This window comes from Chelonia mydas, chromosome 21 (genome assembly GCF_015237465.2).
Source record: "Chelonia mydas isolate rCheMyd1 chromosome 21, rCheMyd1.pri.v2, whole genome shotgun sequence".
NCBI lineage: Eukaryota > Metazoa > Chordata > Testudines > Cheloniidae > Chelonia > Chelonia mydas.
The window spans coordinates 12,696,349-12,719,885 of record NC_051261.2 but is presented as its reverse complement, the minus strand read 5'-3'; the positions used below and the strand labels follow the sequence as shown (position 1 = coordinate 12,719,885).

General features: G+C 46.3%; 1 protein-coding gene across 1 annotated transcript; it reads right to left on the bottom strand.

The window, feature by feature from the left end:
• Positions 1–10,307: 10,307 nt before the first annotated feature.
• On the bottom strand, positions 10,308–21,380 carry LOC102931927 (omega-hydroxyceramide transacylase). The gene is made up of 7 exons (XM_037885105.2): positions 21,179–21,380; positions 16,005–16,237; positions 14,974–15,039; positions 13,138–13,347; positions 12,652–12,712; positions 12,421–12,489; positions 10,308–10,441 (listed from the first exon to the last, which is right to left on the bottom strand). The coding sequence occupies exons 1-7, from the start codon at positions 21,378–21,380 to the stop codon at positions 10,308–10,310; spliced, it is 975 nt and encodes a 324-aa protein (XP_037741033.1).
• Between the last annotated feature and the right edge of the window lie 2,157 nt (positions 21,381–23,537).

Below are 23,537 nucleotides of genomic sequence, written 5' to 3'. Positions count from 1 at the left end.
ATTCCTTGCAGGCTGCCTTATGCATCCATCCTATATTTAATAACCAAGACAACTCCCAACCTTTCATTTCATCCCCCATGCCTCTCCACTGTGGCTGTGCATGGAACATCCTCCCTTTTTCCATATGCCAAGCAGCCTTGTTTTCCTCCATGTCCTAAAATTTCTCTTTTGGCTAGTCTTTTTACCTCTCGCCACAAATGGCTTGCTCTTGTGCCTCATCTGACCTTGCCCGTGGGTGGAGCACACTGAACGTTGTAAGCAAGACACAAGAAGTGATTCTTTCCCTCCGTGCTGATTAGGCCTCAGCTGGAGTATTGTGGCGCTCAGAACTGGACACGTTTCAGGAAGGACGTGGACAAATTGGAGACAGTTCAGAGGAAAGCAACAAAAATGATTAAAGGTCTAGAAAACATCTATGAGGGAAGATGGGGGGGGGGGAAAAATGGGTTTGTTGAGTCTGGAGAAGACAAGACTGAGGGGGAGACATGGTAACAGTTTTCAAGTACATAAAAGGTTGTTACAAAGAGGAGGGTGAAAAATTGTTCTCCTTAACCTCTGAGGATAGGACAAGAAGCAACGGGCTTAAATTGCAGCAGTGGAAGGTAGGTTGGACTTTAGGAAAAACTTCCTACCTGTCAGGGTCGTTAAGCACTGGAACAAATTGCCCAGGGAGGATGTGGACTTTGTCACTGGAGGTTTTTAAGAACAGGTTAGACAAACACCTGTCAGGAATGATCTAGTTATTATTTAGGCCTGCCTTGAGTGTAGGGGAGTGGGTTAGATTGGTGGTGCTCAACCTGAGATCTGTGGACCATGTCTAAGATTTCCAGAGGGGATCGCACCTCCGCTTGAAATTTTTTAGCCATCCGTAAATGGGGGAAAGGTTGAGAACCGCTGGACTAGATGACCTATTGAGGTCCCCTCCAGTCCTATACCTGGTGATTCTGTGGCATCTTTATTCACGTTTTAAAATGGAAGCTTTTGTTGAACAGGAGAGAGTAGTTAATGCCAAGTGCCGCATGGGTAGGTGCGTGGGCTTATGGCATAAACACGTTAGCTGGGAGATTTAAAAAAATGATAAAACCAGTGAAATAATTAATGTTGGTATGTGCTGCTGTTAACTTTAGCATTGTCATGAGTTGAACAGGTTAATTTGAAACAGCAAATATTTTTTTCCAGTTTGCAGACTCAGGAAGACAATTCCGCGTGGGTTTGCATTCAGTTAATACTTTTAAGGTGGTATTCTCAACCATGACGATTGGCAACGACTTTTCTTTTTCAAACAGAAATTCTGTGCCATGGCTCTGTGACCAGTGACTTTAATATACCAGGATCCAAGCAGCTATTGAAGCTGGCAGTAACAAGACATGCTATTATTAAATAACCCAATTCCGATCACCTTTGTGACATCCCTTTCCTTGTGTATGCTTTGTCTGTTAGTAGCCTCTTTAGGCAGACCTGATTTATCTCTGATGTCATTTGCTGTACTGTAACACTGGAGTAACTCCTTTGAACTCAATGCAATGTAGTGTAACTGGGAGCAGAAGGTGGTTCCTACTCTTTTCCAGACCTGTGGGGAATGTTTTGTACGTTATTGGTACTACACCACTAATGAAGGACATCAATAAGCCAAGTTGCATAGTAAGTTTTGGCACAGTGTCCTACTCACAAATCTTTATAGTCCGGGAGCAAATAACTAAATGCAAGAATTAGCACTTAATCCCTCTAATCCACAAAGCGATCCCTCTCGGCATATAAAGGCCATGCAAAAAAGAAAAAAAAAAAGATGATTGCATTTGTGTCATTTTGTTCTGCTTTTTCGTTGCCCTCTAAATAGCAACTCCTGTCTGCAAGACGTGTGGATTATAAAGAGAAATATGGGGTGGAGGGGAATTCACTTCAATGGCAGATTTTCTTGGTCATGCAGACACAATAATATAAATTACATGGTATTAAATGCTGCAATTCAAAAGGATGCATCTGCTTGGGACAGCTCTCCCAAGTGGCTCTGTAGGAAGATAGGTTCCTAGAGGATTATAGTAGCTAAAAATGGACAAAGTCCTATTAAATCATCAAATTAATTACCGTAAGCAAAGGCAGGAAATCAAGTCAAAGGAATCTTTAAAATAACCATTTCTTCCAAGTGTAGTCAAGATATCTGAGGTTGGGTCTGAAGCTGCAACATCTGTGCCTTTCTCACTTCCCAAAAGTTTCACACTTGATCTCATGGCTTTATTTTTGATTGATCACTTTTCTGGTGTAACTTGACCACCTAGACCTGGTCCTAGTACAAGATGAACCATTTTGGACTTCAGTGGCCATAAACCACACACCCTGGTGAGTTTTCAAACCTGGGTGCCTGAAGTGCCCCATCTAAATAGGGCGACCTGATTTTCAGAGGTGCTGAGCGTTGTCAGGCAAGGCTCTCCTTCTCTGTGCCTTTGCTTCCCTATCTGTAGAATGGGATTAACAACCTTTAGAGTGAAATCCTGGTACTATTGAAGTGAATGGCAGAACTCCCATTGAGTTCAACAGGGCTAGGATTTCATCTTCAGTGTACCTACCTCCTAGGTACGTCATAGAGTTAAATCCATTAACATTTGTGATAAGTGCCAGGGGGAATTAGATACTTTTTGTTAAAAAAAAAAAAAAGGGAGGGAGGGAGGGATTTCTGTGGGGAGTAAGTCTGACTACTAAGGACCCAGTTAGGAGTCGTTCCATTGACTGACTGACGCTTTTTGAATTAGGACTCTAGAGACTCGTCATAGCGGGGGGGGGAGCAACCCACTTTCACCTGCTGCCTTTAGCTGTGATGATGGGACCCTGAAGCCTACGGCATGCGAGTATCGCAACGTTTTGATATAACCTTAAGGAGCACGTTGGAAACCATGCAATTCAGAGCGCTAAAAGTAATGCTCCTTCTCACTCTTGTCTGTCACTTCGTAGGCAGCCTGCCTGGTAAGCGAAACATCATAACAGTAGCTCAAAGCAGTGAGCGGCCACTCCGGTGCCTTCTGAGCAGTGTTCAGATGCCTGCATGGCCCTGTTGAAAAGGTTAAAATAGCCGGGACTGCCATTGAGGGGTTGGCATAAGATAAAGGTGCAGCTGCTATGAACTGTACAACTGGAAAAGCCCCTTCCCCCACCAAGCATTTGACCTGGCCTTATCATTGAAAAGGCCCAAAAGTGACGCCGGGATCATTCGAGCTGCCTCGCTACGTTGCCTGACAGGGAAAAGGAGAAGCTCACGACTTCTGCCCAGCTCGTCACCGGTGTCACTCCATTAGTATCAGCCGGGGTGAATATGGCCCAACGTCCGTCATCCCTTGGATTTTTCAGGCTGGAGGTGGGTTTGTTGAAAAGTGGCATAAAATGGCTCTTCTGTCGTCCTATTTTGCCATCAGAATTTGCTCCCTTGTGGTAGATCCTGGCCGTTCTGGCTCCATCCAAGCTGCAGAAGCACTGCGTTTGGGGCCGCCAGTTATGAAATATTTGTTCCCTGACTTGGTTAATGCTCGGTTTCTTACCGTAATGTGGCCAGGACCCAACTGCGTTTTAATCGTGTACCTGAACAAAAGTTACCACTTTGGACATAACAGGGCTATAACAGGGTCATGGTTAAAGCACACTTCAGCCCAGATTCTCAAAGGAATTTAGGCACCTTAATTACAATGGCAGTTAGGTGCCCCTAAATACCTTTCAAGATCTGGACCTTAGGTCCTATCTAAAATGGAGCAGGATTTTTACCACAACCTTCAGATTGTCCAGGACAGATGAGCCCTTTCATTTAGGAATTTAGGTGCCTGATCCATGCCTAGAGTTATTTTAAAACTAAATTGGGCAAAGCAGTAGCAAATCACACAGTGGGGAACAATTCTGTGCTGCCTTCTCAGGGCGATGGGGTGACGTTCTGGTAAGAGGGGGAAGCTAGAGCAAGGGCATGGGTCTGCAGTGATGCAGGTGCACTAGTCGTAAAGCTTCATGTTGCTGGGATTCAGAGAACATATCCCTGTCCCACCCTACTGCGGGGTCTGGAAGAGCAGTTCTGTTCAGCCCCTCCACAAAAAACCCTCGGCCTTGGCCTTAGTGGAGGGAAAGGGGGGCAATAATTCCTTTTGTAGAGCGGAATCCAAAGCCCATGGAAGTCCATCAATATGAGGTACTTTTGTGGGCCCGGTTACCATGGTATCTAAGTGCCTCAATCTTTAATGTATTTCTTCTCGCAGCACCCTCATGCCGCAGGGCAGTACTATTATCCCCATTTTACAGATGGGGAATGGAGGCCCAGAGATACTAAGGGTCTGCTTTTTAACAGTATATCGGAGCCTAAAGACATGAGTCAGCGTCCAGGTGCCTAACTCCAATGTGAGTTAGGGCCAGATTATTAAAGGTATTTAGAAGCCCTTCAGGAGCCTAAGTGACTCACCCAAGGTCACATGGAGTTTGTAGCAGAGCAGGGAACCTGGGTCTCTTAAATCCAACTAGTGCCCTACCACTGGACCATCCTGCCTCTTAAAGTCAACAGGGAGTCTGTCCTTTGACTTCAGTGGGCTTTGGATCAGGTCCTTAAGCATGTGTTTATTGCAGAGGAGAAGAGACTTGTTTCCTGCCGAAATGTCCTAGATGTCTCTCTTGGGAGAGTAAGTGCTGACTGACACGTACCTGGGAGAGCGAGAGGGAAGCTGCCTCTGTAGCAAAGGCAACAGGTGCTGAGGGAGGTTCGTTCCCAAGGGTATCGGGATGCCGATGTTGCCTTAGAAAGGAACAGTAAGTGCTGTGCTCATGGAGATCTTCTGCTGAATCCCGGCATTGTCCTGCCTCCCAAGGGGTTGTGAAGACAGGAATGTTAATAGATTGTGAGGCGCTCCGATGGGATGGTAGCGGGGAGCATACAAATACCATTAGGTAGATCTAGGCCAGAATTATGCCTCTGCCAGTGGCCAGCTTCAAAGGAAGGTGCAAGAAACCCAACAGTAGGCAGACTTGGGATAATCTGCCCCCTAATCTATAATAGCTAGAGATTGGTCTAAACCATGTAGCATGAGGTCCTTTCCCACACTTTTTTCTTCATATTAACTATGATAACTCTGGCTCGTCTTTTTAACTTTTAAATGTTCAGTCCTTCTTTGAACGTTGCTAAATTCCCGGCCTCTGTGACATAATGTGGCAAGGAGTTCCCCAGTCTAAATATATCTTGTGTGAAAAAAAAATTATTTCCTTTGAATGGTTTTTAATGTGTGGCCCTTTGTCACCATTTCCAGCCGGTGAGAAGAGGACCCTAAATGGAATAGCTGCTACTGCACTGTGGCAAAGGTAAAGGCTCTGGCTTTCCTTTGGTTTTCATGAGCCCTGTTTCAGCTGCTCTGAGATCTCTGTGGGAAATGCAGGGGAGGCTTGCAAATGTTGCGAGGAGAATGACGCAGAGATTGTTGGATAGCCTCAAAGCCTGGTAACTACGCCGTGCCTGGGATCTCTGACCAAAACTGGGATCTCTAGACTCAAGCTGCTCTGTCAACTCAGCTGCATAATGGAAATTCTAACTACTGAGGGAGAGGGCGGCTGTGCAATTTGGGGACAGGTGTGTTGGGCTGAGCCTGATATCCAGACACCTATCAATTTTAGGGGTTCCTTTAGCTGAATTTGCTCTACAGACCATTAGTCATTTTTTTTAAGGCTTGTGTTTGTTCATTCAAGTTTGTTTCACACCCATCAGCTTTCGGGAGAAGTGTCAGTTGCCCAGAAGGGGCCTGGATTGCTGGGCTCAGCTGCTGGGATCACCTCCTATGTCAGACAAGCTGCCTGAGAACATAGCTTTTCTCTCAGTTAGAGGTAAGAGCAACTTGAATGAGAGTTTCAGCTCGGGTTTATAGCCTTTTCACACCTCCAGTGGTCATTAAAGGAGGAGGCGGTGTGTTAGCAACATCAAAAGTCCAGGGCTCTGTTCCTGATTCTGCCACCGAATGATCTTGGGACAGTCCTTTAACTGCTCTGTGCCTCAGTTTCCCTACATGTCATACTATGACAATATGACTGTCCATAGGTTCTCTATGGGCCCTGTCACTATAGCATCTGAATTATACTTGTCCGTCTTTGTGTTTTGATGTTCTGGGTGGTTAGCTGCCATGGAAGTGTGTAGAGTTATTAGTGTCCTATTACCTTAAACATCCCACAATGGGTGTTGTGAGAGCAGGGGTGTTAACCCCAGTGTCCTGGCTAAATTCTTAAATTAGGTAATTATATTCTGCCTACAGGTATTAAACACTCCTCCTTATATCTTGAACTGGATGCAACATTCTTCCTCTCTTATGGTGTCGTGTAGCATTGTTGTTCTCAGTTTAAAAACTGCTGCATTTCACTTCAGAGGTGGCTGCATATCAGTGGCGCACATTGTGTGTGAAGCAATATTTTTTAAAGGGCGGCTCTACTCTGACTGTGTACGAATGGCACGTTCTCATCAGCTCTGTCCCCTCTGTACATTTCAGATTCTTACTTGCTCACTTTAGTACCCAGCGTTTGGCCCGTACAATTTTTGTTACTGATGATTTTTGCACAAGCCAGAAAAGAAACAGCTTGACTTTCAAATCTCAGGGTGCATGTGCATCTTTTTCCCGGGAGGGAAAAAACAGCCATCATTTGACTGGTACACTGAGCAAATCCACACCAAAAATCACTAAGACTCAGTAAACATGGAACGCTATCCAGAGCAGAGCCAAACTTGAAATCTGAAGGCTAGAGAGAGGAAAAACTGCATTTAAGATAAGAGCTGAAGGAACCCCAAGTCACAATCAGAGATTATAAACTCTTTGGCGCACGGACCATCTTTTTTTTTTTTTTTAAAGTTGAGCACGTGCTTTGCTGAACTGGAGCCTAGTACAGGACTTGACAAACGAATGGTTTTGCAGCTCCCATTGATTTGGTCTCCCACAGGGCCTTTCCCATTAACTGAGCAGTGGTTCATCAGCAAAGGACTTAACTGTAAGGCCAAGGGAAAGGCTCCAGTCCTTCGTTCTTGCTAGGCAAAACTCCCCAGCGACTTCAGTGGGAGTTTTGCTTAAGTAAAGACCACAGGATTTGACTCAGATTGTCAGACACATTTGTTTCACACTCACTCATCTCTTAAGATTTGTGACTTTTCGATCTTCCCTTGATGGGGCTGGGTTAGAAGGTGCAAAAGGGCTATTTGTTTAAGCTTTGCGCCTCTTACACCTTTGCCTTCTGTATAATACCCCTTTATAAGGGCTCTCTGGTGTGCAGAGACCAGTAGCTGCAGAGCGTGCAGATTGTTTAGAAGACACACACTGTGCTCGCTCTTGGAGACTTTACTTTTGTTCTTTCTTGCTTAGTTGTTCCCTTAAATCTGAACTAAAAGCTCTTCCTGGCTGCAATTACCTGTTTGCGCATTGTGTATGGGAAACAGGACAGATGTAATCAGCTCTGATATATCAGAGGAAAGAGGAATCTTTATTATTATTTTGTATTACAGCACCATAGCTATGCATAGAACAAACAAAAAAACACAGCCTCTACCCCAGGCTCTTACAATCAGAGAGGAGTAGGGCACATGATCTCATTCCAAAGGCCACTACAGGGGTCCTTTGCTGGACTCTGAACCCCATCCCAGGGCTTGCACAGATAGTTGGATAAAACTCAGCATGACACAGTGAGAAGGGAGGGAGGCAAGGTGGAGTAGGAACGGGAAGGAGATGTGCACAGGTTGTTAGGTTATCTGGTGTCACAAGTCACGCTGTGTTAATCCCATTTCTTTATCTATATATTATTTATACATGTAAAGCCTGATTTCCAGAGCACCCATGATCTCAGCTGAAGTCAACGGCAGCTGTGGGTTCTGCGCAAGGAAACCGCGTCTTCACGTGGCCCATCACTGTTGAAGGCTTTCAATAAGAAGAGCTGTTGCAGTTGTCCCGGTTTAGATTTTCCAGAACGGCCCTCGTCAGCAGTTACCTAGAGAAAGTAAAGAGAGATGATCCCTTCCTAGCTGTGATAATATTTTGGACCACCATATGGTCAAGAAAATGGCAAACGCCACTTTGATTCCTCCATATTGGCCCTACCACCACCCATGTTTCATTTCTCACCCGTCTCTCCCGATTCCACTACAAATTTATAAAGGAAGTGGCCTGTGAGATACAGGAGGTCAGGCCCTTCTGGTCTTGAACTCTGTGACTTCATATGTACTTCAGAGTGGGGCAAGGGGCCAACTGGACAGCACAACAGACTGTCCCAGTCCTCATTCCGGGCCTGGTCCAGATCCCATTCAGGCAATGGAAAGACTCCCATTGACTTTGGTGGGCTTTGATCTGCAGCTGCGGTCGGAATGGCCTCCTTGGAAGTTGGATTATTGGTTGTCTTCCTGTACCGAGCAAACATTTCTCCCCGGGCATAGATCCCTGTAGCTCTAGTGACTTCAATGGAGTGGTACCGATTTACAGCAGCTGGGAATCCAACCCCTTGTCCGGGAATTCCATGCCCAGCTTTGGGGCTGTGTAAATGATGATGACAGGTTCACCTCCCTGCTTCCGATCCACTATCTTCCAAACTCCAGTAGGACTTGCTTGCCTCTTCATTCGGCCCTTTGCTCCTTCCTTCTCCACTAGCTCCTTTAGCTCCTTCCAGCCATGCCCTCAGCCCAATTGGGTTTTTAAACGGTAGAACGCCTTACCTCTCTGCTGCTTATGGATCCGGCAATGCAATCAGTGATTTTAACAAATTACCGCCAATAACCCTTGTCGCTCAACCCCTGTCTCCCACAAGGTCCCGCAAACGCCCTGTGCTTTACAAGCTAATGAGAGAAGAGGCAACATACTCTGGTGGTGCTCAGAAGAAAGCTCTAGTTGGCAACACTCTTCTCGTCGGGTGGAGCTAACTGTTCACCTGGCAGAGGCTCAACCCCCCTCAGCAGTATTCTGGCTAAAATCCAATAGCTGGGCTTTCCGAAAGTGACTAGTGATTAAGAAGTTCCTCAGTATTTGTGTGCTCAGCTTGAGCTGCCTAATTTTCAGAAGGTAGGTGCTCAGGAGGCACCGAAAAACTTGCGCATCTGTTATTCCAGAGGCCGGGCCCAGATCCACAAAGGTATTTAGGCGCTGAACTACCATTGATTCAATGGGAATCAGGGCCCCAGCTGTCTCTGAAGATCTGGGCTCAAGCGCCTAATTTAGTGACGACGAGCCCTTTGAAATTCCACAGTCGATCTCAGCTAGGGGAATCCAATAAACGAAGGCCATCTCTCCAGCACAAGCATACAGCGGCGCATTGTACCGACACAGCTGTGCCGCGGTAAGAGCGCGCGCGTAGCCGCGTTATGCTGACGGGAGAGCGCTCTCCTGTCGACATACAAAACCAGCTCAGCGAGCGGCGGGAGCTATGTCAGCGGGAGAGCGTCTCCTGCCAGCATAGCACTGTGCACACAAGCGCTTATGCCAGCCAAACATATGTTGCTTACGGGGTGTGGGGTTTTTCCCCCCCCATCCATGAGTGACAAAAGTTTTGCCGACATAAGTACTAGTGTAGACATGGCCTAAATTTCATTGTTTTTTTTTCTGATTTGGGGTGGGGTTTTGGGGGGGGGGCAGGGGTTTACAAAGTGACAACAAAAGGTTAGAAGAAGTTTATAGGAAGACTTAGAACTATTTAACATCTCTATTGTAGGGTGTTGTTATTCAAGAACCCCTTGTCCGAATCAATTCAAATTTTGCAAAACAAAAGTTCTACTTTGGCACTAACCAGTCAATAAGGCAGCTGATATGACTGTTCTTGGAGCATATATTTGGGGAAGGCAAAATAGGACGTAAAAGAGGAACCCAGTTTCAATTTTAACCCTGGCTTAGCAACTCCCACTGGTTGATTTTGCTTGTTAGAACTTATTTGTCTACACACATACAGAGATATATGCAAGCTACATGACTTACCCAAGGTCAAACAGCGAATCAGTGGTTGAACTGGGAGCAGAACCCAGGTGTCCTAGCTACTTGTCAACTAAGGGACACTGGAGTCAGATCCTCAGCTGGGGTAAATCAGAATAAGTCTAACTGGAGTCATTGGCATGATCAGATTTACGCCAGCTGAGAATCAGTTTTTCCGTCAAAGTAGCTGAACTCAAGGAACTATCCTGGGGAAGACAAGGCAGTGCATAGTTTTAACACACATGACCTGGTCGAGTTATGGACTCTGTGGCACGCCTTGTCTTCACTCAGCTACTAGCTTGAATGAAGAGCACACCCTTCTTTTCGGATGAAGACAGGGCCTTCGTGGCTAATGCTGTTGTGAAATCCTCATACAAGTCGTTCTCACCTGTCTGTGAGAGAACGTGACATGTTCATGTGAAGTTTGCATGGCACAAGATGCTGTGATGCTGTGATCTCAGCAGCTGAGCCCAGGGATCCAGGCATCTCCTGGCTCTTTGGAGCAGGCAGAGCTACTGCTAAAAGCCAACAGAGGTGAAACAAACAAACACAATCCTTAAATAACAAGTGGTCAATAAAGGCAAATTCAATTAAGAGGAAACTCAAATATCTGCTCTCCCTTAGTATGCAAAAAGAAAAGGAGGACTTGTGGCACCTTAGAGACTAACAAATTTATTTGAGCATAAGCTTTCGTGAGCTACAGCTCACTTCATCAGATGCATGCTGTGGAAAATACAGTGGGGAGATTTTATATACACAGAGAACATGAAACATTGGGTGGTACCATACACACTATAACAAGAATGATCAGATAAGGTGAGCTATTTCCAGCAGGAGAGAAAAAAAACCTTATGTAGTGATAATCAAGGTGGGCCATTTCCAGCAATTGACAAGAACGTGTGAGGAGGGGGGGGGGGAGGGGGGAATAGTTTTACTTTGTGTAATGACACATCCACTCCCAGTCTTTATTCAAGCCTAATGTAATGATGTCCAGTTTGCAAATGAATTCCAATTCGGCAGCCTCTCATTGGAGTCCGTTTTTGAAGTTTTTTTGTTGAAATGTTACGACTTCTAGGTCTGTAATCGAGTGACCAGAGAGATTGAAGTGTTCTCCGACTGATTTTTGAATATTATAATTCCTGACATCTGATTTGTGTCCATTTATTCTTTTACGTGGAGACTATCCGGTTTGGCCAATCAGGGGACACCATCATAGGGCCTAATCACATCAGCCGCACTATCAGAGGCTCGTTCACCTGCACATCTACCAATGTGATATATGCCATCACGTGCCAGCAATGCCCCTCTGCCATGTACAGTGGTCAAACAATTAACTTAGGCTTGAATAAAGCCTGGGAGTGGATGTGTCATTACACAAAGTAAAACTATTTCCCCATGTTTATTTCCCCCCCACCCCCACCCCACTGTTCCTCACACATTCTTGTCAACTGCTGGAAATGGCCCACCTTGATTATCACCACAAAAGGTTTTTTTTTCTCTCCTGCTGGTAATAGCTCACCTTATCTGATCACTCTTGTTACAGTGTGTATGGTAACACCCATTGTTTCATGTTCTCCACGTATATAAAATCTCCCCACTGTATTTTCCACTGAATGCATCTGATGAAGTGAGCTGTAGCTCACGAAAGCTTATGCTCAAATAAACGTGTTAGTCTCTAAGGTGCCACAAGTCCTCCTGTTCTTTTTGTGGATGCAGACTAACATGGCTGCTACTCTGAAACCTCTTATTATTATGGGTCAGTGCCAGGGGCAGAGGGATAGAGCTGCAGACCAGCCACTGACCATGTTCCTCTCGCAAAGACCCCTCTGGGGTTGCTGCTGGGCGTGGCTCCCAGTACACATCTATAATGCTACATAAGTAATGAGTAATCATCGTATAACCATCTCTGCCCAGAGGGAGTGAGAAAGAAGCCGGACCCGCCGAGATATTGGCTTGAGTCGGCCCATGGGGCAGAAGGGAAGGAGCCGTGTGTCTGATGATGTTTCACACACAACCAGCTCGGCAAGATGCACCAACAACAGTCACTTTAGTGAATATGGCCTTCGCTGTCTCCCATAGGTGCTGACTTTTATTTTTCCGTGGGGGTGCCCCATAAGCCTCTCTCAGCCCCGAGGCTCCGCCCCCTCCCTCAAGGCTCCGCCCTCGCTCTGCCTCTTCCCACCCCGCCCCCACCTCCTCCCTGAGGCCCTCGCTGCTTGCTGCCCTCCCCCAAGCTGCTCCCTGAGCCACCAAACAGCTATGGCTGGTGGATGCTAAGCACCCACTAATATTTTTTCTCTGGGTGCTCTGGCCCTGAGCACCCACAGAGTTGACACCTATGCTCCCTCCCCTTCCTGATGTTCTCACCGCGTTCCTGATGGGTTTGCAAAGGAGGTACTCCATGTCCTTTCACTTCCTGCAGCATGCCATAGAGATCTCAGTGTAATGTTACTCAGTAGTGAAAACCAACAGGAGAGAAGAAATACAGATCCTCTACCTTTGTCACAGTGCACAGGTGTCTGCTGCAGTATCTTCTTGTCCATTCCATTTACTGTCCAGTTCTCCCCTATTGATAATTACAAGAGTTACATGTTCACAAATAATCACATGAACTTGGGTGATGTGTAATGACCTGGGATTGTGCAAAAAATCCTAGTGATGCTTTGTGAGACGGAGCAAGCTAGGAATTCCTAACTCACATAGACCTCCCAATCTTTGTAACACTTACTGTGCCTCTGTAAGAAGAAAATGGCATCGTGATATCCTTGTAAATAAAACTCGCGTAGCATCTGCAGGGGAAACCACTCAGCGTTATAAAGGAGAGTCATTCGAATTGCAAAAAAAGTGCCCCTGTGGGCAGTAATCACAGTGTTGCCAACTCTTGCCATTTCTTTGTGCATCTCACAATATTTGGTGTTTTTCTTAAAGCACCAGCTACTGGAGTCATGTAGTTTTTTTATTTTATTTATTTATTTTTGGTGAGCATCTCTGCCTTCGTTAAAAAAAACATTGCTGTGGAGTAAAGCCTGCACATTTGAATTCTAAAGGCTGAAACATCAGAAGGCCAAGAGAACCTACCCAGAATTTTTTCCTAAGGCATGTGATTTTTAAGCAATCTCATGATTTGGGCTGGGGTATGATTTATGATCCTCACATGCTTGGGGTTGGCCATACTGAAATGATCTGTCACTGTGCAGTCCCTGGGGCTACTCACCGGAGGACTGGGTGGGAAAATACTGTAAATAAACCTGCTTAGGTTCTCAGCTGAGAGCAGGAAGGTGCCTTGGAAGACGCTAATGCAGTTGAAATAGGCCGGGCAGTCCCTCGGGCAGATGTCGACCTCTCCTGTGTAAGGGGATACCTTGATCATGGTTTCCGAGTCCGAGCCAGGCTGCATGTTTGTCATACCTCCATCAATGTAGCGCTGAGAAGACATGCGGTTTGAATCAGATAATGGTTCATCTTTGGTGTGTATCATAGCATGCTTATCTCATGTGCACGCCTTAACAAGAGAGCCAAATCCCATTAGGAAGTCCAGATCACAACTTAGGCACGTAAAATGGGAACTGTGGGGCCCGGTTCTCATTTACATTAAGGCCACTCAACACTGGAGTGCAAATCACGTTGAAGCCCATTTTAAGGCCCTTTTACGCTGTCTTAGTGCAAATGAGAATCAAGGCCTTATGTAGCTAATGCCATTGAATGAAGGGGTGGTCTTGTGGTTAAGGCAGCAGATTGGGAGTAAAGAGATCTAGGGAGTGGATCCTCAGTTCAAGTAAATCAGCACAGGTCCATTGCATTTACTAGAGCTATTCCAATTCACACCAGGTGAGAACATGGTCCCTAGATTCTAGATGCTATTGTGTAGATCTGGGTTCAGGACGGGCCCTTATTAATATGCAGGCGCATATTAACTTGTGCCAGCTGGGGCACATGACAGTGCTAATGGCTCAAGCAAACACTTGCAACCTGGAGGGATCCATATGCCCAGGGCTTAACTCGCTGGTTTCGTTTGCACTTTTGCCTCCTCCACAGTTCCCAGCCATCCTGAAACTTGCAACAAAACTCAAGGGGTGTGAAGTCCCATGGACTGAAACTGACAAAAATGCTTCTTGGAATAATAACCCACTAGGACCCTGTCATAAACATACAGCTAAGGTAGCATAAAATCCCTCTTTTACCTGTAAAGGGTTAAGAAGCTCAGATAACCTGGTTGGTACCTGACCAAAAGGATCAATAAGGGGAGAAGATACTTTCAAATCTGTGGGGGAAGGTTTTTGTTTTGTGTTTCTTTGTGTTCTCTCTGGGTCAGTGAGGAACCAGGGCAGGGAAAATACATCTCCTAAAGCCATACCTGGACTAAGCATCTAAGCTTACAAATTGTAAGGAAATGCGTTAGATTATCTTTTTGTTTAGCTTGTGAATTTTCCTTGTGCTAAGAGGGAGGTTTATCCCCGTTTTTTGTAACTTTGAAGTTTTGCCTAGAGGGGAATCCTCTATGTTTTAATCTTATTACTCTGTAAAATTACCTTCCATTCTGGTTTTACAGAGGTGTTTCTTTTATTTTTTTCCTTTATAATAAAGTTCTGTTTTTTAAGAATCTGATTGCTTTTTAGTGTTTTAAAAACCTAAGGGTCTGGTCTGTGCTCACCTTATGTACCTATCTGGTTGGTAGATTATTCTCAAGCCTCCCCAGGAAAGGGGGTGAAGGGGCTTGGGGGAATATTTTGGGGAAACAGGAACTCCAAGTGGTCCTTTTCCTGAATCTTTGTATAACTCCCTTGGCGGTGGGAAGCAGTACCCATCCAAGGACAGGGAAGGATTTGTGCCTTGGGGAAGTTTTTAACCTAAGCTGGTAGAAATAAGCTTAGGGGGTCTTTCATGCAGGTCCCCACATCTGTACCTCAGAGTTCAGAGTGGGGAGGGAACCCTGACAGACCCCAGGCAGCAAGGGCTGCACACCACAGCTGCGTGCCTGAGATCCATGTCAGCCCAGCGTCTGGTGAGATCAGAACATTTTCCGCCTGGAGCATTGGCAAAGAGCACTCACCATGCCTTGGAAGGAGGGAGGGTTGAATCCACAATAGACGGGAAGGAAGCAGCTACAGATCACTGCCTGTGGGGAGAGAGGCGGAGGGTTACAGGTGAGTAGAGAGAAATATTTTAGAGGCGCATCGTCAGCCAGGAAATAATGTTTCCCTCTGAAAATGCTGCACCTATTGTTACAAGTAACACCTCAGACTGACACGATGGGGCAAGCGTAGAGGGGGAAAAACCTGGTCGTCTTTATTTCAGTGAGTTGATGCTGGGCCGTTGCCAGCAGCTTGTGTACAGGCTCTTTGGCCGCTCTGCGGTTGGTTCGTTGCACTTCCCAGCTGAGGTAGGGCAACGGACCAGCTGAGGTGGGGGCTATTCTCATCTCTGTCACTGACTTGTTATGGGACCTTGTGCAAGTCGCTTCCTCTCCCTGTACTTCACTTTTTCCATCTGTAAACTGGGCACAATGATGCTTTTCTTCCATACGGGGCCAGCTCTTCTACAGTCATTGGCCAACACGTTGGCCAACACAATGGCCGACGCATTGTCGCAACTGATTCAAATGAGGACTGAATTCCAAGAGCCTATTAAAGGTTTGATTCCCATTGTGCTGCCTGATGGGAGAATTCCAGAGAAACTGATGGTGAATCCAGCCGGACAGCTCTGTAAATTGGTAGGTCAGAGCAGAACTGGCATTTTCACTCATGGGCACAGACCATGCAACGGGCAGAGTCAAGCACTATGGATTAATTTGTATGTGGCCACTGTCTCCGTGTCCAAATGACCGCTGGATAAATAAGCCAACAAGAGTTAGAGCTGATGGAATATTTTGCTTATAACTTGATGCTCAGCTGGGGGTGGAGCCTCTGTGGAATCGGACCGAGTTGGAATTCTCCCTTCGTAGCCTGCACCTGCAGTTTGAATTAGGCTCAACACTCTTAGAGTCCTCTCTCCCTAATAAACTCAGTTGTTGTTTCCCTAGCTCATCATCAGTTTAATGACTTCCCCCTCTTCTAAATACATAGGAAACAAAGCCACTGTTACCTGTACAACCTCCGCCTTCGATCTGTACTCTGAAATGATGACGTTCTGTAAGTCCGACACACGCGTGAGGGAAATGCAAAGCTTCCCCGAAGCCAGCTGGTGTGAGTTCTCCGGCAGCATTTGACTCATCCCCTTCTCGATGATCCGAATCATACGGTGACCTGGACAAAGGGTGAGAATGCTCACTTTCCTGGCTTCTTCCACAGCTTCATGAAAAAATTCTTCTATCAGACCTGGGAGGGAGTAACCGATCACAATCACCAGCGTTTACAGACAGAAAGGAACACATTCTCTCCTGTCCCAATAGCAGGTGCTATCCTGTGATGAATGTGGGATGAGAACCGATAGAATAGAATATTCTAAAATCTGTAGACAAGAATGTTGTTACTTGTCTTGTGGTAGTACCTATAATTCCCTGTCAAAGGTTCCACAGTGCTAGGGGTTGTACACGCAAGTAATGAAATGGTCCCTGTTCCAAGATACTTATTGCCTAAGATTAAGAGAATCAAGGGGAGCTTTGTTGTACGCATATAGAATTTGGCTCGTGGTACCTTACAGTTAATTTGATAGCTGGTTAACTTTAGCCTCCATTTAATTGGATCAGAACCCCAGGGACAGAAATATTTGTGTTAAGAGAGCCTAAGTATTTACACAGGCTCAATGTGTCTAGTGAGTCAAAATGTGCCAAACAAATAATAGAGAGTCCCATCTGTGAAAAGAAAAGGAGGACTTGTGGCACCTTAGAGACTAACAAATTTATCTGAGTATAAGCTTTCATGAGCTACAGCTCACTTCATCGGATGCATTCAGTGAAGTGAGCTGTAGCTCACGAAAGCTTATGCTCAAATAAATTTGTTAGTCTCTAAGGTGCCACAAGTACTCCTTTTCTTTTTGCGAATACAGACTAACACGGCTGCTACTCTGAAACCCATCTGTGAAGCCATCCCTAATGATGTGCTAGGCAATATCCATTATTATTATTATTTTATTTATTATTAAGGACCTGATCAGATTATCGGCGAGCACCCTAAATAAGGCATTTGCAATCCAATCTGGCCCACAATCTGGGCTGTAAGCATTTTATTTAAGGTGTAGCCCAGGGAGCAGGTTCACAGTCTGTGACCTTGTAATAGTCACAATTAATAATCCCCGACGGATGTTACTTTACACGCCATTGGTAATATCTTCAGGGCTGATGCTCTCCATTATATGTTAGGCACATCTGGATTCATTGTAGCCTATGGTGATGTATAAATAATTAGCAATATAAAGTGATCTCAACCAGCACTGGGTTCTGTGTAAAAACTGTTTCCAAGAAGAATCTCAAAGCATATCTTCTCCACGGTTGCAAAAGAAAGAGCTGTGAATCTGGGTTTCCCCAGTGAGTCCTGCGGGGGCTGTTGGGTGGAGCGGTGTAATAAATATCAGGAGTCAGGGAGAAAACAAAAATCAAACAATCTGTCAGGGGGTAAGAAACTTTTCTCCCCTGCAGTTGCTATTTAGCTGACAGTTGCATTTTCACAAGAAAGCATTAAGGCCATAAGGATATAAGAACAGACATACTGGGTCAGACCAAAGGTCCATCTAGCCCAGTACCCTTTCTTCTGACAGTGGCCAATGCCAGGTGTCCCAGAGGGGATGAACAGAACAGGTGATCATCAAGTGATCCATCCCCTGTGGCCTATTCCCAGCTTCTGGCAAACAGGGGCTAGGGACACCATCCCCGTCCATCCTGGCTAATAGCCATTGATGGACCTGTCCTCCATGAACTTATCTAGTTCTTGTTTGAACCCTGTTATAGTCTTGGCCTTCACAGTATCCTCTGGCAAGGAGTTCCACAGGTTGACTGTGTGTTGTGTGAAGAAACACTTCCTTTTGTTTGTTTTAAACCTGCTGCCTATTAATTTCATTTGGTGACCCTTAGTTCTTGTGTTATGAGAAGGAGTAAATAACACTTCCTTATTTACTTTCTCCACACCTGTCATGATTTTATAGAACTCTATCATTTCCCCCTTAGCCATCTCTTTTCCAAGCTGAAAAGTCCCAGTCTTACTAATCTTTCCTCATATGGCAGCCGTTCCATACCCCTAATCATTTTTGTTGCCCTTTTCTGAACCTTTACCAATTCCAATAGATCTTTTTTGCGATGGGGCGACCACATCTGATTCAAAGCACTCTGAAGTGAATGGAAAGACTTCAGAGGGCTTTAGCTCAACCGTAAATTGGCAGCAATCTCAATGCTGTAGATTTCACCTCAGGAGCAGAATCTAAATATTGCATCGTAGACGATGACTTTTGTAACTGAAGACGCTTGCACATGTTGTTACTAGATTGTACCTAACACTCCCCAGTGTGTTTCACCCACACACAACATCACAAGACAAGTCCCTGGATTTGGTCCAACCTTACATCTCACCAACAAAACTTCCTTTCAAAACCACGTTGGCTTGCATAAGGGCAAGCCCCCCTCACACTCATCTCTAAAAGAAAGGAATGGATGAGTTAAGAGAAACATCTTCCCCCTATTGTATCCCAACAACGTGCAGAGTACGCAGACTCAGTGCCACCCCCAGACACAGAGAGACGCTCCGTTCCCTCATCCATCCGCCTTGTGTTGCAATGCCAGGTCCTTATCTCTGACTCCTCAGCAACATTAGCAGGTTGGCATAGGTGCACTGGGGAAGTACGTTCATGGCCCATTGGCAGGGAGACCTGGTCTGATGAGCTCCAGGATACTTGTCAAACCATTTCTGCGGGGAGGAAAAGGAAGTAAGATCCCTGGGCTAAAAGAGGTATGCATGAGGGATGCAGAAATATGCCTGTTATGGCCCACCCAATCCTCATTTATCTCTCTACTGTCTTCATACACATTGTTCCTTGATCCAGACCTCCTCCAGTCTTCTATTTAGGGCTCCTGTCCCCCATTGCCTCTGTCAGAGTTCAGGGCAACTGCATTTGCATTCCCCTCCTTGGTCCACCAACGGCACCCTCTCTGTGCTCCCAGCAACTCAGCCATCACCTCTTGTGGGTAGAGACCTGTGTCTCTCTCCCTCTTGACCGGGGTTTTTCCAAGCTGCACAGTTCCCTGCCCTGTGATATCCCCAGCAAGCCAGACTGCCTAAACAGCCCAATGTGCTTTGCTGTCTCTTTGACGGTTAGGAACAGCTGTAACTGGCAGCAGTGACAAGTGACCACACAGCCTTTTGGAAGCAAGCACATTTATTCTTAACATGAAAGCATTCCAGAGGAAACCTATTAAAACAATAAAAGAACCTACGCTCCTGCTAACATCGTTACCAGAGATCACCCCTCATTCCAGTGAGTGCTCTGGTAGGAGTCAGTCCTTCAAACCACACCAGGGGTTTTTCCTGTGGTTACAAGTTCATAACAACCTTAGCTCGAACTAGCACTCCCGTAAATAGTTCTATCTTTCCTTTATACAGCTTGGTCCTTTGATACTGAGACTCCAGGAGCTAGTGATCATCAGAAAATGATCCCCTCCTCAAAGTGTATGCTGGGTTTTTGCATATCCGGAAGTGGGGAATTTGCATTCACCTCCATCTAGAGATACCCCAGGAAAACCACTTGACCCTCTTTGCCCACAAAGTCCACTCTTGCCTAGTACATTGTTCAGTATCCCCAAACATACTTAAACTTAATTCAATAAGGTCTCCCACAGATACTGGAGGAAATTCCATATCTGTCACAGCCTCCACTCTCGGTGGCTGCCCCCGCCCCCTTCTCCCCTGATCAGGACACTGCTGGCAGAAACCAGATGTTTGTGGCAAAATGCCAGAGGTTTCTAGGTGTAACTCTCTGGAATTATGCCAAAGAGCAAGAGAAATAAAGACATAGGGAGCTCGACCAGAATAAGTCGTTCCATAAGAGCCCTAAGTGTGGGCCAGGGAGAGCCAGAGAATGACTCAATACCTGGTGGGTAGCACACTCACCTGGGAGACCCACATTCCAGCCCCTACTCCACTGAATAGTTAAGTGTTTAGATAAAGCGCAACCACTCCCTCAGGAGAGCACTCTGCCCCAGAACACACAACAGCTCAGTCATTAGGGCATCCACCTCGGAGGCCTGTGTTCAAGTCAGGCTCCAGGTCAGGCAGAGTGGGGATTTGAACCTGGGTCTTCCACAGCCCGCTAAGTTCTCTAACCGCTGGGCTGTTGGGTAAGGGAGTAGGAGGCAGCACCACCACCACCACTCATGCTCTCAGGGTGTCTCTGAGCATGCCTACCAGATTGGGTCCCACAGGCAAAACAGACAGCGAAACGCCTCGTCTGGGACTCCCGTTGGGGCTTTGATGTGAGTTCAGCACCGAGATGCTCAGTCATGTCAGGACTGAGGGGGCTGTGTGCGTGCCCAGCTGCAGACGCTTAGGGGCCAGAGGTCTTTGGGTGGCAGCTGAACGGCGGTTGTGTGAATGCCCATGATGCCTAAATTTTGGACTGAGGCACGTTCATCCCTCTTGTGAGTAGCCCTGAGTCACTTGCCCAAGGACGTACAGGAATCTGTGACAGAACAGGGAATTAAATCAGCTTTCTTCAGCCCAAAGATAGTGTCCTAACCGCTGGACTAGCCTTCCTCTCATATATACAAGTCGCTACCCTCAGGCATGCCAGCAGGACCCAATAACACTCTTCAGATATGCTAAGGGCTGTTATAAAGAGGACCAGGATCGATTGTTCTCCATGTCCTCAAGGTAGGATAAGAAGTAATGGGCTTCATCTGCAGCATCAGAGATTTAGGTTAGATGTGAGGGAAAACTTTCTAACCATAAAGGAAGTTATGCTCTGGGACAAGCTTCCCAGGGAGGTTGTGGAATCCCCGTCAGTGGTGGTTTTTAAGAACAGGTTGGACAAACCCCTGTCAGGGCTGGTCTAGGTTTCCTTGGTCCTGCCTCAGCACAGGGGGACGGACTAGATCCGTGTTTCTCAATCTTTTTGATACCAGGGACCATCTTCCTGCCTTCCTAAACGGTGACAGGGAGATCTCAGGGATCGGCACTGGTCCATGGACCGGTTGTGAGGCAACACTGGAGTAGATGACCTCTTGAGGTGCTTTCCAGCCTTCCATTTCTCTGATTCTCTGCCCATTGAAGTACCCCTAGAAGAAGCCATGTTTAAAAACACGCATACGGAATAAAGTAAATCGACACCTTCCTTACCAACGTCAACATCGCACGCCACTGCTGCAGCTACAACTGACCCACACGATGTTCCGTAGACCTTGGATGCTGATCTCATTGTTTCAGGTGCCAATTCCCATAAAGCCTGCACCACTCCTACCTGGTAGTTTATAAGAAACCCACTCCCTGAAAAAGAAAGAGAGATTGGGCTTCCGGGCCCCTTTGGATCTTCTTCAGCCATTGCCAGCCACGCTGGGAGCTCAAACCTGCAGTTTGCAAAAGAGCTTGTGGGGTGCTGAGCTTCTAGTCCGTGGCAGAATGGCTGCCCTTTGCTGACAAGCAGTGAGCACTGAGGTGTAGGCAGGGTTGGGTGGGGTCAGAAGACGCTTGGTGTTTTTATCTGATGCTATTCATCAACTCAGAGCAGTGGGATTGCTCCGTAGCACTCAGCACTCAGTAATTATGCCGGTTGCTTTCTTCATTGGTAATCACAGAGTACAAGCGCCACACGAAACCTTATGAAAACGAAACATTTGCATTGGTTGTGCAAACATTAATGACCCCGGTAAGAAACTTCAAATGCATTTCCACCGAACCGGCACGGTTTCCTTATCCACTACAAGGGCATTATATATGTTAGTGGAAACTGAGACAGATGACTAGGGAGGAGTATAAAGATATTGCTCGAGTGTGCAGGGGTGTAATCAGGAAGGCCAAAGCACACCTGGAGATGCAGCTAGCAAGGGATGTGAAGGGTAACAAAAAGGGTTTCTTCAAGTATGTTAGCAACAAGAAAGTGGTCAGGGAAAGGGTGGGACCCTTAATAAATGGGGGACGCAACCTAGTGACACAGGATGTGGAAAAAGCTGAAGTACTCAATGCTTTTTTTGCCTCTGTCTTCACAGACAAGGTCAGCTCCCAGACTGCTACACTGGGCAGCACAGTATGGGGAGGAGCTGAGCAGCTCTCAGTGGTGAAAGAACAGGTTAAGGACTGTTTAGAAAAGCTGGACATGCACAAGTCCATGGGTCCAGACCTAATGCATCCGAGGGTGCTGAGGGAGTTGGCTGATGTGACTGCAGAGCCATTGGCCATTATCTTTGAAAACTCATGGTGATCAGAAAAGGAGTACTTGTGGCACCTTAGAGACTAACCAATTTATTTGAGCATAAGCTTTCGTGAGCTTATGCTCAAATAAATTGGTTAGTCTCTAAGGTGCAACAAGTACTCCTTTTCTTTTTGCGAATACAGACTAACACGGCTGTTACTCTGAAACCTGTCATTATGGTAATCAGAGGAGATCCCAGACGATTGGAAAAAGGTAGATATAGTGCCCTTCTTTAGAAAAGGGAAGAAGGAGACTCCCTGGAACTACAGACCAGTCAGCCTCACCTCAGTCCACAGAAAAATCATGGAGCAGGTCCTCAAGGAATCCATTTTGAAGCACTTGGAGGAGAGGGAGGAGAGGAAGGAGATCAGGAACAGTCAACACGGATTCATCAAGGGCAAGTCACGCCTGACCAACCTGATTGCCTTCTATGAGGAGAGAACTGGCTCTGTGGATGAGGGGAAAACAGTGGACGTCATATACCTTGACTTTAACAAAGCTTTTGACACAGTCTCCCACAGTATTCTTGCCAGCAAGTTAAAGAAGTATAGGCTGGATGAATGGACTATAAGGTGGATAGAAAGTGGGCTAGATCGTCGGGCTCAATGGGTAGTGATCAACCGCTCGATGTCTAGTTGGTAGTCGATATCAAGCGGAGTGCCTCAGGGGTCGGTCCCAGGGCCGGTTTTGTTCAACATCTTCATTAATTATCTGGATGATGGGATAGATTGCACCCTCAGCAAGTTCGTGGATGACACTAAGCTGGAGGGAGAGGTAGATATGCTGGAGGGTAGGGATAGGGTCCAGAGTGACCTAGGCAAATTGGAGGATTGGGCCAAAAGAAATCTGATGAGGTTCAACAAGGACAAGTGCAGAGTTCGGCACTTAGGATGGAAGAATCCCATGCACTGCTACAGGCTGGGGACTGACTGGCTAAGCAGCAGTTCTGCAGCAAAGGACTTGTGGATTACAGTGGACTAGAAGCTGGATATGAATCAGCAGTGTGCCCTTGTTGCCAAGAAGGCTAACAGCATATCGGGTTGTGTTCGTAGGAGCATTGCCAGCTGATCGAGGGACGTGATTATTCTCCTCTATTCGACACTGGTGAAGCCACATCTGGAGTACTGCGTCCAGTTTTGGGCCCCCCACTACAGAAAGGATGTGGACCAATTGGAAAGAGTCCAGCGGAGGACAACGAAAAAGATTAGGGGGCTGGTGCGCATGACTTATGAGGAGAGACTGAGGGAACTGAGCTTATTTAATCTGCAGATGAGAAGAGTGAGGGGGGAT